We start from the raw sequence: 12,488 nt of genomic DNA on the forward strand, positions 1-12,488 counted from the left end.
TTAATGAAACTTCTTTTCGCCTATTAGTCACTTCTTTTCCATAGGTATATAATAAATACTTCGATAGGGTTGTACGTTTCTATATCGAACACAGGATATGTGTGTAATTTATGAGCACGTATATACAGCTTTCACAGACTCATTCGACACACATAATCTTATTCTGTTGAAAAATATAAGGGAGATAGAAAGAGAAAGATGGAATATAGAACGATCTTTTTGATCTTTTCATCGTGTTTCCTTCTCGTCATTCACCGATTTCGATTTGAAAGGTGTGCGCCCACTTGAAAAAGGGAAATTAAGAAGAATAGTTCTATATACTATGTTGTGTTCCACACACGTCGAAAGTTTCTCGTCACCTTGCGTGCTGCTTCGGCCCGGCCGGCTGGTTTCGTCGTAAAAATTGCTTGCGCGTAAAGAGATCGTTGTGCTGCGGTCGTCGACGTAAGAACTTCCTTGACTCTTCCGTTTCTTACAGCCTTTCGTTTCTATCCATCTTTCTCTCTCTCTCTCTCTCTCTCTCTCTCTCTCTCTCTCTCTCTCTTTCTCTCTCTCTCTCTCTCTCTCTTTCTTTCTTTCTTTCACGTTTCTGTATCTCAATCTTCTACATTTTTTTTCTTCCTTCAAACTTCTTTCCTCCCTCTTAGTTTCTCATAATCCATCGTGATATAACTCGAGACGTTAATCGAACCGAGACTATCCAATCTGCTTGTTGCTTATTAATTGCTCTAAAGTGCTTATAATAAAATTATATATACGAAGGAAACAACTTGGATTCTAAATATCTTTTATTATCGTTATTCTTCACTGTTAAAATCTTAATCCTTTTCGAAAAGATTTCAAGTGGCCTCTTTTATACTTTTAATGGGACGATAAATAATTACATTATTTTTTAGAACTATAAGGAAAGGAAAAAAAAAGGATAGATAGATAGACTGACAGATTCGTATATAAAATATTCGAAAACTGTATCGTTGCCAATTCCGTCGGTTTTCATTTCCGGACGTTCATGAATTAAAACGTTTAACACGATGAAGATTAAGATGATTCGTATGATTATCGAAATATATGATATATAACGATACGAATTTTTATCAAAATTATATAGATATCTGTCTGTTCCATTTGCATTTGACGATAATTTGTAGAAAATGTTTTATAGTTACGTACTTTGAAATAGATCGTCTATTTCTACGATAGTTCAACGCGTTATGAGAAATATTACGATTAAGTTGATTTCAAACGATTTTGATCGACTAGATTTGTTACTAATCTACTTCTGAAAAGATTATATGGTTGGAAATCTTCTCTCTTTCTCTTTTCTCGAAGATCACCAATGAGAAATAGAGGTATATTCGTGCTCATACACTCGGTGTTGACTCGAAAAAAACTCGCGTGCGATAAATTATGCGTGTCCACCGTCCCACGTGGTACCGGTACGAGTTTGCTCGATAAATAATGAGTGGCGAGTTTGGGGTGGATCCCTTTTCTCCCTTTTTTCTTTCCGAAGTGAGAAAGAGAGAAAGAGAAAGAGAGAAAGAGAAAGAGAGAGAAAGAAAGAGATAGACAGATAGATAGACAGATAGTGAGAGAGAGAGAGAGAGAGAGAGAGAGAGAGAGAGAGAGAGAAAGACCGAGAGAAAGAAAATAGAAGAAGAAGAAGAAGAGGAAGAAGAAAAGGAAGAGAGGGCTGCCGATTCCAGCGATAATTTCAACGACTAACCAATAACGAAAATAAACTTACAAGAGAAATGTTCCCGCAAATCCGATCTGACGTACCCTTCGGTACTCGGAATCGACGGTAAATTTAACGACTACCTAACCCTCTTTTACCTCCCCTCTTTTAAATTCTTTACTCTTTCTATCCCTGTCTCTGTCTTTCTGTTTTTCTGTCTGTCTGTCTGTCTGTCTCTCTCTCTCTCTCTCTCTCTCTCTCTACTTTTCTGTCTCTTTCTCTTAACGCATGCGAAAAGATCTGTCGCTGTCATCGTTATCGTTACCGTTGTCGTTGTCGTCTCCTTCTCGTGTTCTCCGGATGTAAAGTCTCACGGCATGCATCGTGTCATTGTAAGTAGACCCAAGCAGAACTTACATTAGCGTCTATCCGGCTCTATCCGATAGCATCGAAGAGGACAACGATGTGTATGAGATTAATTCCACGAGAATTAAAATCCTTTTCTCTTTCTCTCTCTCTCTCTCTCTCTCTCTCTCTCTCTCTCTCCCTTTTTCTCTTTTTCTAGCGTGTTAACGTATTGTGCGTTACTCGAGAATAGATTTCTATCAAACGAGCTAACTTTTTATCATTTCAGTCGCGTGTCACGTCTCGTACGATCTTTCAAATGCGAAAGTAGGTAGTTATTTATATATAGTACAACGTTTCTCAACTTATGAGCTTTGCGTTAATCCAATAACTCGTTAAATTTTTAATGGGTCGTGAGATTATAGCTTCTGTTTTACTTTAATAAATGGGGAAAGTGATAAATTTATTTCTTTTTTATGATCAAGAGATATACAGAAAGTTCTTGCAGATTGTTCTTCCTCTAATATCGCAGTAAAGGACTCAACTATCTTTGATATAATATATAGTTTATTCAGACTATCAGGTTCTTCAAAATTGTATAGTATGAAAATTTCGAACGCGGTATCGTTAAAAACAAATTCGCATTCGGCAAAATGGTTTGTGAAATCCTGAATTATATGCGATTTAATTTCACAGAGAAAATATTTTTGATTTAATACAAGTTAGACGTAATGTAAATAATTTTGGTATTAATTATCGTTCACCCGACGACTAGGGAATGTATCTTTGACTAGAGTACTGCCAGAGTAAATTCAAATTCGTCTTTTATGATTTCCTTTCGACGCGGTTTCGTCTTATCTCTTATCATAATTAACACGATAATTAGTTTGTGCTTAGTTGGTTTTATGAATTTAGTACGATGAGATCCGATAGGGAACGTAACATCCTTGCGGTTATATTGTTTTACGATAAAACATTTCACTTTTCTATGACTATTCGTCTACAAAGCGTTTCTCATTTGTACTTATATATATATATATATATATATATATATATATATATGTATGTATGTGTGTATGTATGTATGTATGTATGTATGTATGTATGTATGTATGTATGTATATATATATACTTCGTTGATGAACAGATAATTATATATTACATAAGAAGTTATGCGAGAATAATTCTATACCTATAAGCTCATAAGAGGAAAATAAATGCAAAAGAAATTTCCAACATGGAATTCGTAGTGACGTTAGAGGATATAAAGAAATCGCTTTTTATTCTCACCGTTTTTGCCCATAAATGTCATCCGACGTTAATCGTTAACCGGCTTTTTTTTTTCTTCCGTTTTCCTTTTGCTTTTTTCTTTTCTTGTTTTTTCTTACCTGCTCGTAAGATCGTAAAAGAAAGCTATCTACCGATACGTCGGCACGAACTGCATTTAATCTTGAACGATTTAAATCGACTTTAATAAGCGCGATATTCCATTTCATTTATACATCGAATTATTACAATGTCTAAATGTCATGAAAAAAGGAAAAAAGAGTTAGTTGTAAGAGACGATAAATAATATTTGTAGAAATCGTAAAATAATAAAGAGGGGACTCGTTACCAGCGTAAGAGGAACGATTCAAAAAGGATATATACAGAAGGGGGCAGGTACAATCTCGAAGCTTTGGTAGACATTTGGTCGCTTTAAATCAACGCCGTGCAAACGGGAAATAGCGAGATGTAATTGAGCCATAACCCACGGCCGGTGAACGGACAAATATTTCAGCGCTGGGAGCTCGCTCATAATTTAGCCCTCGTAATTAAGATGCAGACGCCCGACGGAGTACCATCTCCATCGGTGGAAGAAAGAGTCAAAAGGCAGATGAAGAAAGGAAAAAGAGAGAGAGAAAGAAAGAACATGAACCTTCTTGATTCTCTTCCTCCTCTTTCTCTTTCACTGAAAGAGATGCACTCGTTATGAAGAATTTCACATTATTGTGAATTATGAAAGTTTGATAATTTTAGAAATTACAATTATCTTAGGACATATCGATTCAACTAAGAAAACAAGAAAAATAAGATAAGCTGTATAACGATCGAATGATTGTCGAGATTAAAAGAGAAGAAAAGAAGAAAACATTATTTTTTTTTTACACGAATAGGTATTCTTCCTCTAAATTTTAACTAAAATCTAACTTCCCTTTAAATTTAAAGAAGTAATAACGCGTTTTAAATGGACGATAAAATATATTTAGAAGAAAAAAAAAAAGGAGGAAAAAAAAATGGAAAAGAGAAAAGAGAAAAGAAGAAAAAAATGAAAGAAGATCTGGTTGGAACGTTAAAAATCTCGAACGCTTACGGCTTTTAAGAACGGCCGCTCGTAAAGCTCGAAACATTACGAAATCCCATGGGCCGCATTTTGTCCGAAAGCATGCTCCTTAAAAAAGAGAAGGATATCAGTAAGATCAGTCGTTTGACATACGACGAGTCGGATCCTCTTCTACTTGGTGACTCGGAGGTTGAACCATAGTCGTTTCCCTTCGTCTCCACGGTGACTCCTCGGCCGTTGACCAGAAAAGAGCAAAAAGAAAAGCGAACGAACGAATGAACGAATGAACGAACGAACGAACGAACGAACGAACGAACGAATGAACAAACGAACAAACGAACGAACGAACGAATGAACAAACGAACAAACGAACAGTAGGGAAAAACGATTAGACCTCGATAACGATAACGAGAGACTCCCTCTATCGACGATCGTCCGTTCGTTATCGCGTCCAGCCATCTTCTCTTGGAATTTTGACGCGTTCGCCCTGCTTTTTCGGCTCGACGAGGAAAAAGTAGTCAAGGACATAAATATGATAGAGTCACGACCCTAACCTCAGTCTCCGAGTCTCAGTCTTTCCATCTCTTTCTCTTTCTACATTTTACACGGTACTAGAAAGAAAGAAAGAAAGAAAGAGAAAAAGAAAGATAGGGGATAAGAAGAAGAGGAAGAAGGAAAAAGAAAGAAAGAGGAGGAGGAGGAGGAAGAAGAAGAAGAAGAAGAAACGAGTAACATAATACGCGGGACTCGTAACGCGTTCCAAGGACATGCATCATCGGTAGCCGTCCTGGTGTCGCGCTATTTCTCAGGCCCTTCCCAAGATCGTAACACGGTGGAGACACCGAGTTATGTCCTTGCCTTCGTTATCCTACGAAGTGTTGGATACTCCCTTTAAGGGAGAAGGAGTAGGCGTCTTTCTCTGTTTCTGTCTTTCTCCTTCTCTCTCTTTCTCATCTTCGAAATAAGGAAATCATATCCTTCATTCTCTATCTTTACAATATTTCTAATTTATTAGTTTATAACTTATATGGATATATACCTATAGTATATACATATAGCATCTTATTTACGAAACAGGTGTTGTCTTCGTCGTAACTCTAAGTCGTTTGCTTCCAGCAAAAAGATCAAACGTGAGATGGCAATCGGTTTATGAAGAAAGGAGTAACATACGTGCACGAAAGAGAGAGAAAGAGATTATAGTCTGTAGATGCTGAAGCATCCACTTGGAGTTATCACCGATGAACGCATACGAGTGTCTCTGGTGTGTTTTTTGAGTTATGCACGATCACCTCGAATATAGATGGACGTTTTATCTCGAGGAAAGAGCAAGAGAAAGAGAGAGAGAGAAAGAGAAAGAGAGAGAAAGAAAAAGAGAGAGAAAGAGAAAGAGAGAGAGAGAGAGAGAGAGAGAGGGTAGGAAAGAGATAAGAAAGCAAGGATATCTCGATATAGTAGATTTCATGAGATAACTAAGGCGGCCGTATTTGTACGGCAACACCTGCGTACGAGACACTTCATGTATCACCGAAGGACTCTGGCCCTTCGGCGACATGGCGAGAACACGAACGATACCTCCTTTCCCTTAAGCGATATCGCCTAAGGAGGAGCGAGTCTCGTTCCCTATCAGATTCACGAACAATGGCGCCCCGCTATGCCTACGCTTCTTCCTTCTTGTACCACCCTCTTGCGAACAGCTTCCATTTTCTAGCATCATGGCGCGATTCTCTTGATTCTTTTAAAATCGTTTTCGCGTAAATTTCAATGAATTTCTAAGTACGATCTATTTACATAACATAATTAATACGAATAATCGTTTAACAATCATAAATCACGATATCATTACTTTACATTGTTAATTCTTTCCTTTCCCTTCTTTCTTTTTCTTTTTTTCTTTTTTTAACTTCGCCTCTACTTTCACTTGAATTATTTTATCTTTCCTAAGTACATTCCTTTCGGTTGTCATTATCACATATTTTACGTTCTACCTACTTATAATATAGGTAAAGTATATTTGCAAGTGTGGCAAATATTCTAACATAAAGTTTCATTTTTATATTGACGTATATCAAGAGAGACGGATAAAACGGTCGGCGGTATCTTCAAACGATCTCTCTCTCTCTCTCCCTCTCTCTCTCTCTCTCTCTCTATTTTTCTTTCTTGTTTTTTCATCGTCTTTTCGAGAATAATCGTTCGACTTACGCCGTCGAATCTCGCCATAAAACTCGATCCTCCGGTGGTAGTTTTCTCATAGCACATGGATATTCGCCGATGTTAAGGTCCGTTTTGGCATTCGCCTCGACGGGGATTCGTTGAGAATTTTTACGAGTGCCTGCCTCGTTGCTCATCGTTGCACCGTAAGAGGATTCGGCGTATCCCAGCGGGGGGTCCCTCCTATCGGGCAACTTGCTCTCTCTCTTTTCCTCTCTTCTCTTTCTCTTTTGCGACGAGTTCTACGCCTCCAGCATGCTATCGTCGATGTCACCGCATAAAACATTCCTAAGAAAGTATCGCGTTACGCTCTAAGGCCCCTTTCCTCTTCTTTCTCTACCCTTTCTTCTTTTTTCCTTTCATTCTCTATCGCGCTTCTCGCGATTCCATTGTAACGGAGGAAAAGTGATGATAGAAAAGGGAATATGGAACGAGTGTACGAGTAATGCCAATGACGAAGTGTCGATTTCGACGACCCACGCATCTGAATATTTTCTTATTCGATCTCTTTCTCTTCCTTACTTTTCATCACTGACTATTTCTCTCTCTTTCTTTCTTTCTTTCTTTCTTTCTTTCTTTCTTTCTTTCTTACTTTCTCTCCATCTTTCTCTCTCTCTCTCTCTCTCTCTCTCTCTCTCTCTCTCTCTCCTTCCTTTTCAACTTGCTTTTATTTCCTTACGAATAATCTAGAGACCACGACCACGACGAGCTACCGCTCGATGTTATATGTACGCTCGAGAGCAGGGAGGACACCGCTGTGCGTGGGATGCTACGTGACTGCTGCCGGCAACGCTTGCATTAATCTAGATCACAGCACTATATTACGCGCGATGTCTTCTTATTGGGATACCGTTGCAGTCGCCACCGTCGACGACGAATTTTTCTCGCTTCTGACGATCGAACGAACGGGCCTCTCTCTTCTTTCTTGCTCTATCTCTTTCTTTCTCTTTCTTTCCATTTCTTTCTCTCTTCTTTTTCCCACTTTCTTGAGATTTAATAAATTCTTTATATATATATATACAATTATTTTTTAATCAATATCACATAGATGTAATTAAATGTTGCTTCATAAAAAAAAAAGTAATTAAGTATAATTAAAGCCAAGGTTTTATTGATTACTTGATTAATTTATGATAAATTATGAACGATCATGTAACAGTACACAGGGAAAATAAACTTTATGATTGACATTTGCCTATCGAAATTCTTTTGCAATGCGATTCTCTATTTTTGTCTGATTTAAACGTTTGTTCATTATTCGAAATTGAATTTGTTATCCCTTTATCGCTGTTATCATTGAAGTATTTATCTGTATATACAGTGTAAAACATCTTGAATTAACAAATCATATTTATCGGAAATGATTTTTTTCTTCTCCCTTCTCTTTTTTTTTTCTTTTTTACAACAATTTCATAATGCTTTAACGCTCATCGATATAATATGATTTATTTCTATCTGAGTGAATCGATCTTTGAAATAATCAATGATACGTATATAATCAAGCCAATTTTGATATCTAGAATGATTGCATACAGAATATCCGATTTATATTTTATATACGTATACACTTCTTTTGATTTAATATTTGATCCCATCTCCTCATCTATTATCAATACCAATGAAAATAATTAACAGAAATATCACGAATTATCTTAATGAAAGAACAATGATTTCGATTGATGTTTTTCAATAGCCAATATCAAGTGAAAGATTTAATGGTCGATCGAGTTATTTACGCGTTAACACGACACAACGTTATAGACACTTAAATCTATAAAACGAATCGTATTTGTCGAACGATGGACGACCGAAAGCGAATAATTCATTGTCAGGATGAAGAATCGACAATTCGAAAGGTCCATTAACGTTTTAGCGAGAGTTCTTCTCTCTCTCTCTCTCTCTCTCTCTTTCTCTTTTCCCGAAAAGATTGAATCAATGCATAGCTTATCGATAGATCCATTAATTACCGATGTTCCCGAAGAAATTTCGCGCATAGCGTTTGTCTGACACAAGCTTTATCGCAAAAATAATAATTTATGAGAAGACGTAGATGAATCCTTTCTTTCGAAGAAAAAAGACGACTTATCGGTAGGAGAATTACGAAGAAGAAAATATGTAGGTAGATACGTATTATATTCACGCAGAGCTTTGCTACCTTTTTCGACGTCCATGTATCGTTTCACTGACAAATGTCGGAGTATCACGATATCGTAAAGTTCACGTGTAGTTAGTTACTCACTATGAAATTTGTATTAGGTAGATATACAGTAGCACGATTCACACGCGAACTTGTTACTTTTTTCGCGATTATCACGAGTATGATAATCGATAACGAAGTCGATCTAATCGTAGATTATAACTCGTTGAACCTTTCTTTCTCTTTTAATCGATTTTTTTCTTATCGATCTTTTTTCTTCCTCGCATTTCGTTTCATGAAGTGAATCGTGAGTAGGTCGCATAAAGATCATCGACGAGAACTATATCGAGATTTTTTTTTCGATCTTCGATCATTACTCATGCGGTTAAACGAACGCGTAATTCTTTCCTTTCGTCGTTGGACTCGTCGGTACGAGTCTCTCCGCAGCTGGCGAAGGACGACGGTTCCAGTTCGGTGGCGTCTTCAGTACATGCGAAAAAGAGAGTGTGAGTTTAAGTGTGAGAGAAAGAGAGAAAGAGAGAGAGAGAGAGAGATAAAGAGAGGGAAGAGGGACATGGTCCAGCCTCTCTCGTACGTGAGAAATCGCGGTCCTCCTCTTTCGAAGAGGCGCGTACGTTCTCGCGGTCGTATCTCTTTGGAAGCATGAAGGAACGTGAACGGGAAAGGCGAGAGGAAAGAAGAATAAGAATAAGAATAAAAATAAGAGAAAGAAGAGGAGAAAGAGGACGAAGAAGGAGAAAAAGGAAAAAGAAGAGAAGAAAAGAGAAAAGAAAAGAAAAGAATCAGAAAAAAGGGAAAAAAGAAAAAAAGAGAGAGGAAAAGAAACGAAGGAAAGAGAATCCACGTGCTCCACGGGTGCCGAGTGTGCGAACGCACGGCGAGTGGTCCAAATCTCGTAGTATATAAAGGATTTCCGACTCTTTGTGGCGAGTGGCAACGGTGTGTTTAGGCGTTTGAAAATACACTGCGGAGCTTAGAATACGCGTCACATTGTATAATAATGTATCGCATATGGTGCATCTTGTAAAACTCTGCGGGCGTTCCTCCATCCCCTCCTCTTTTTTTCGAGTCCCGTGACCCTAGGAATATGTTTGTGTTTACGTACGTATGTATGTATGTATGTATGTATATAGGTACGTACATAAGTATGTACGTAAGTATGTACGTACGTATAAGCCACAAGAACGTGTATACGAACGTTTACGCTCGTGTACGTACGTATACGTCCGTCGTAGACGAAACGAATGAAAACGTGAATGAGCTTATTCTTGGTTGCTCCGATTCATTCATCGAGAGCACAACCTGGTAGCGTCCTGAGACTGCAAATCGTCCTACGTGTTTTGTCCACGAAATAGAAGAAAATGCTGTTTGGTGTTCTCCAGAAGCAAAAACCAAGTCGAATGAGCAAAATCTTTATAATGCGTTCTTTTCTTTATTCCTTTTTCGGAACTTTGTTCCTGAAAATGTTGCTTTTATCTTTTTTTCTACTCCCCCCGTCCCTTCTTCTTTTTCTTCTTCTTGCACTCGTTCTATCGTCGAAAATTTTCGATCGAAATACGATCGAGATTGAGGGTAGTTAACGAATCGGAGAAGGCAAAGTTCATGCGAAAACTAAGAATCTACCGAGGATTTACCCGAGGGTACACTAATACGTGTCTCACAAAGGCACTGGCTCGATCGATCGGCCAATACGCTCTACTAGATCCGATTAAATGAAAATACTCGGCTTTACGTGTACTCAGCGGAAGAGGATCCAGCAGAGAGAGAGAGAGAAAGAGAGATCTTTTGGGGTCGTCAATAGGATCACGAAATGACAATATGTCTGAAGTCAAGAGATCCTCCGGAACGAGAGACCTGTTTGGACTAATCCGTTAGATTAGGTCTTGTGGTTTACGGTTCGAGAGTTTCTTTCATATAAAGATTTCAGATCAGAAGTATAATAACGCTCATTTCTGCAAATACCTATCGGTATTAAAATGTCCAATTGAAGACTTCAAATGAATTTAAATAAATATCTTAAAATGAATCTCCCTTTTTCCTTCTTTTACACTATCCGATTAAATCAAATAAATAAAATGATCGACTGTAATAATAAATATCTTTCAAATTGGAATCGATATAAAAATCTAAATAGATGTTACGTAAAATATAATGATCCTTAACGAAATATCTCCAGTAGATTTAATCTGATTTTTCAATGACGATGACATTATCGAAGCATCGTTCTTTGGTCACTCATCGTTACATCCTCCCTTTGTTACTTACCGATCGACATTAACGATCTCGAGAAGAAGATTTCTGCCTTGTGAAATGCTAAACAGCCTTTCGAAAAGTGCGGAAAGAAAGGGAAAGGGACGATGAGATAGTCACGTACTTATGGATATCCCGGTATATCCTGATGGTGATGGTGGTAGAGCTTGGAGGTGGTTGTGAGGTTGTGCCGGCGGTTCGGATCGGCGTTATAAGATCGGACACGTCTCTATCTAGGCTCTCTTCGGCAACGTACGGCCGCTTCGGGGACGCCAATATATTTGGAAGAAGCGGAGAACGAGATAGGTGGTTAGGTAGGTAGCCGTGGTGGATGTCGAGCGAGATAGTCGACCGGCTTCGGTAATGGAGACTGCAGGGTGCCGCTAATGCAGTAGCGATGTCACGGTGCCCGGTGCATCGGTATATTCCTTCCCTTCCGCCGTTTTACTTTCGCGGCTACTAAGCCGTGTCCTCCTCGCTTCGCGATATCGACGAGGCGTACGCGTCTCTTTCTCTTTCTCTCTACTTCTTCTTTTTTTCTTTCTTTTTTATTATTTTTTTTCTTTCTATCTTTTTTCTTTCTTTTTTTCTCTTTTTCTCTGTCTTTCTCTCTCTCTCTCTCTCTTTCGTCGCTACGTCGTGCGTTGTCTTGTCTTGCCTTGCCTTGCCTTGCCTTGCCTTGCCTTGCCTTGCCTTGCCTTGCCTTGCCTTGCCAGCAGCGATCTCGGAGGCAGCTCGATATCTTGGCAATATCGGAACTCTGAAAAAGGGGAAAGAGGGTTTAGCACTGGAACGACTTCGTTCGTCGAAGTAAAAGCCGTTGGATTTCTCTCTACCAACTCTGCTCTCTCGGCCGCTCTCTTTTTCAACGATTATTATTATTATTATTATTATTATTATTATTATTATTATTATTATTATTATTATCATTATTATTACTATTATTATTTTTATTAATTTTATTATTTTTATTATTATTATTAATATTACTCTTATTATTATTACCTAGATATTACTGTTATTATTAGCGAGCGAACTAGATATTACCAAGTATAATTAGTTTCCACAAGTATAAATAAACATATATATATATATGTATATATCGATCCATCGATTACGATGTTTTCGAGAAACTTTACCGAATACCCATCATCTGTTTGCAGGATGTTCGGGAGCTTGAAGAGATGTGCGCGATGCCACGCCGCAATTCTTGCCTCGGAGCTGGTGATGCGCGCGCGCGACTTGGTCTTCCACGTGCGTTGCTTCTCGTGCGCGGCGTGCGCAGTCCTGTTGACAAAGGGCGATCACTTTGGTATGAGGGACGGTACCGTTTTGTGTCGGCTACACTATGAAATGGGTGCGGAACTTCATCCGGCACAGAGCCCACCGGTTCCTGTTTATCCACCGGGTCCACATTACGCCGGACAATTTCCATCTCCCGAATTCCTTCATCATCATCACCACCACCATCATCATCATACGACGGTCGCTGCGGCCGCGGCAGCGGCAGCTGCGGTCGCCGGTCATGG

General features: G+C 38.6%; 1 protein-coding gene across 2 annotated transcripts in view; it reads left to right on the plus strand.

Moving 5' to 3' along the window:
• Positions 1 to 12,488, plus strand: part of LOC122631540 (protein apterous-like) — a 41,195-nt gene that overhangs the window by 20,965 nt on the left and 7,742 nt on the right. For both annotated transcript variants that reach the window (XM_043817331.1, XM_043817332.1), the window contains exon 4: positions 12,123 to 12,488. This exon is cut by the window's right edge and continues 224 nt beyond it. In XM_043817331.1, coding sequence (XP_043673266.1) covers positions 12,123 to 12,488 — 366 coding nt within the window. The remainder of the gene's footprint in view (positions 1 to 12,122) is intronic.

Source organism: Vespula pensylvanica, chromosome 9, assembly GCF_014466175.1.
Source record: "Vespula pensylvanica isolate Volc-1 chromosome 9, ASM1446617v1, whole genome shotgun sequence".
Classification (NCBI taxonomy): Eukaryota; Metazoa; Arthropoda; class Insecta; order Hymenoptera; family Vespidae; genus Vespula; species Vespula pensylvanica.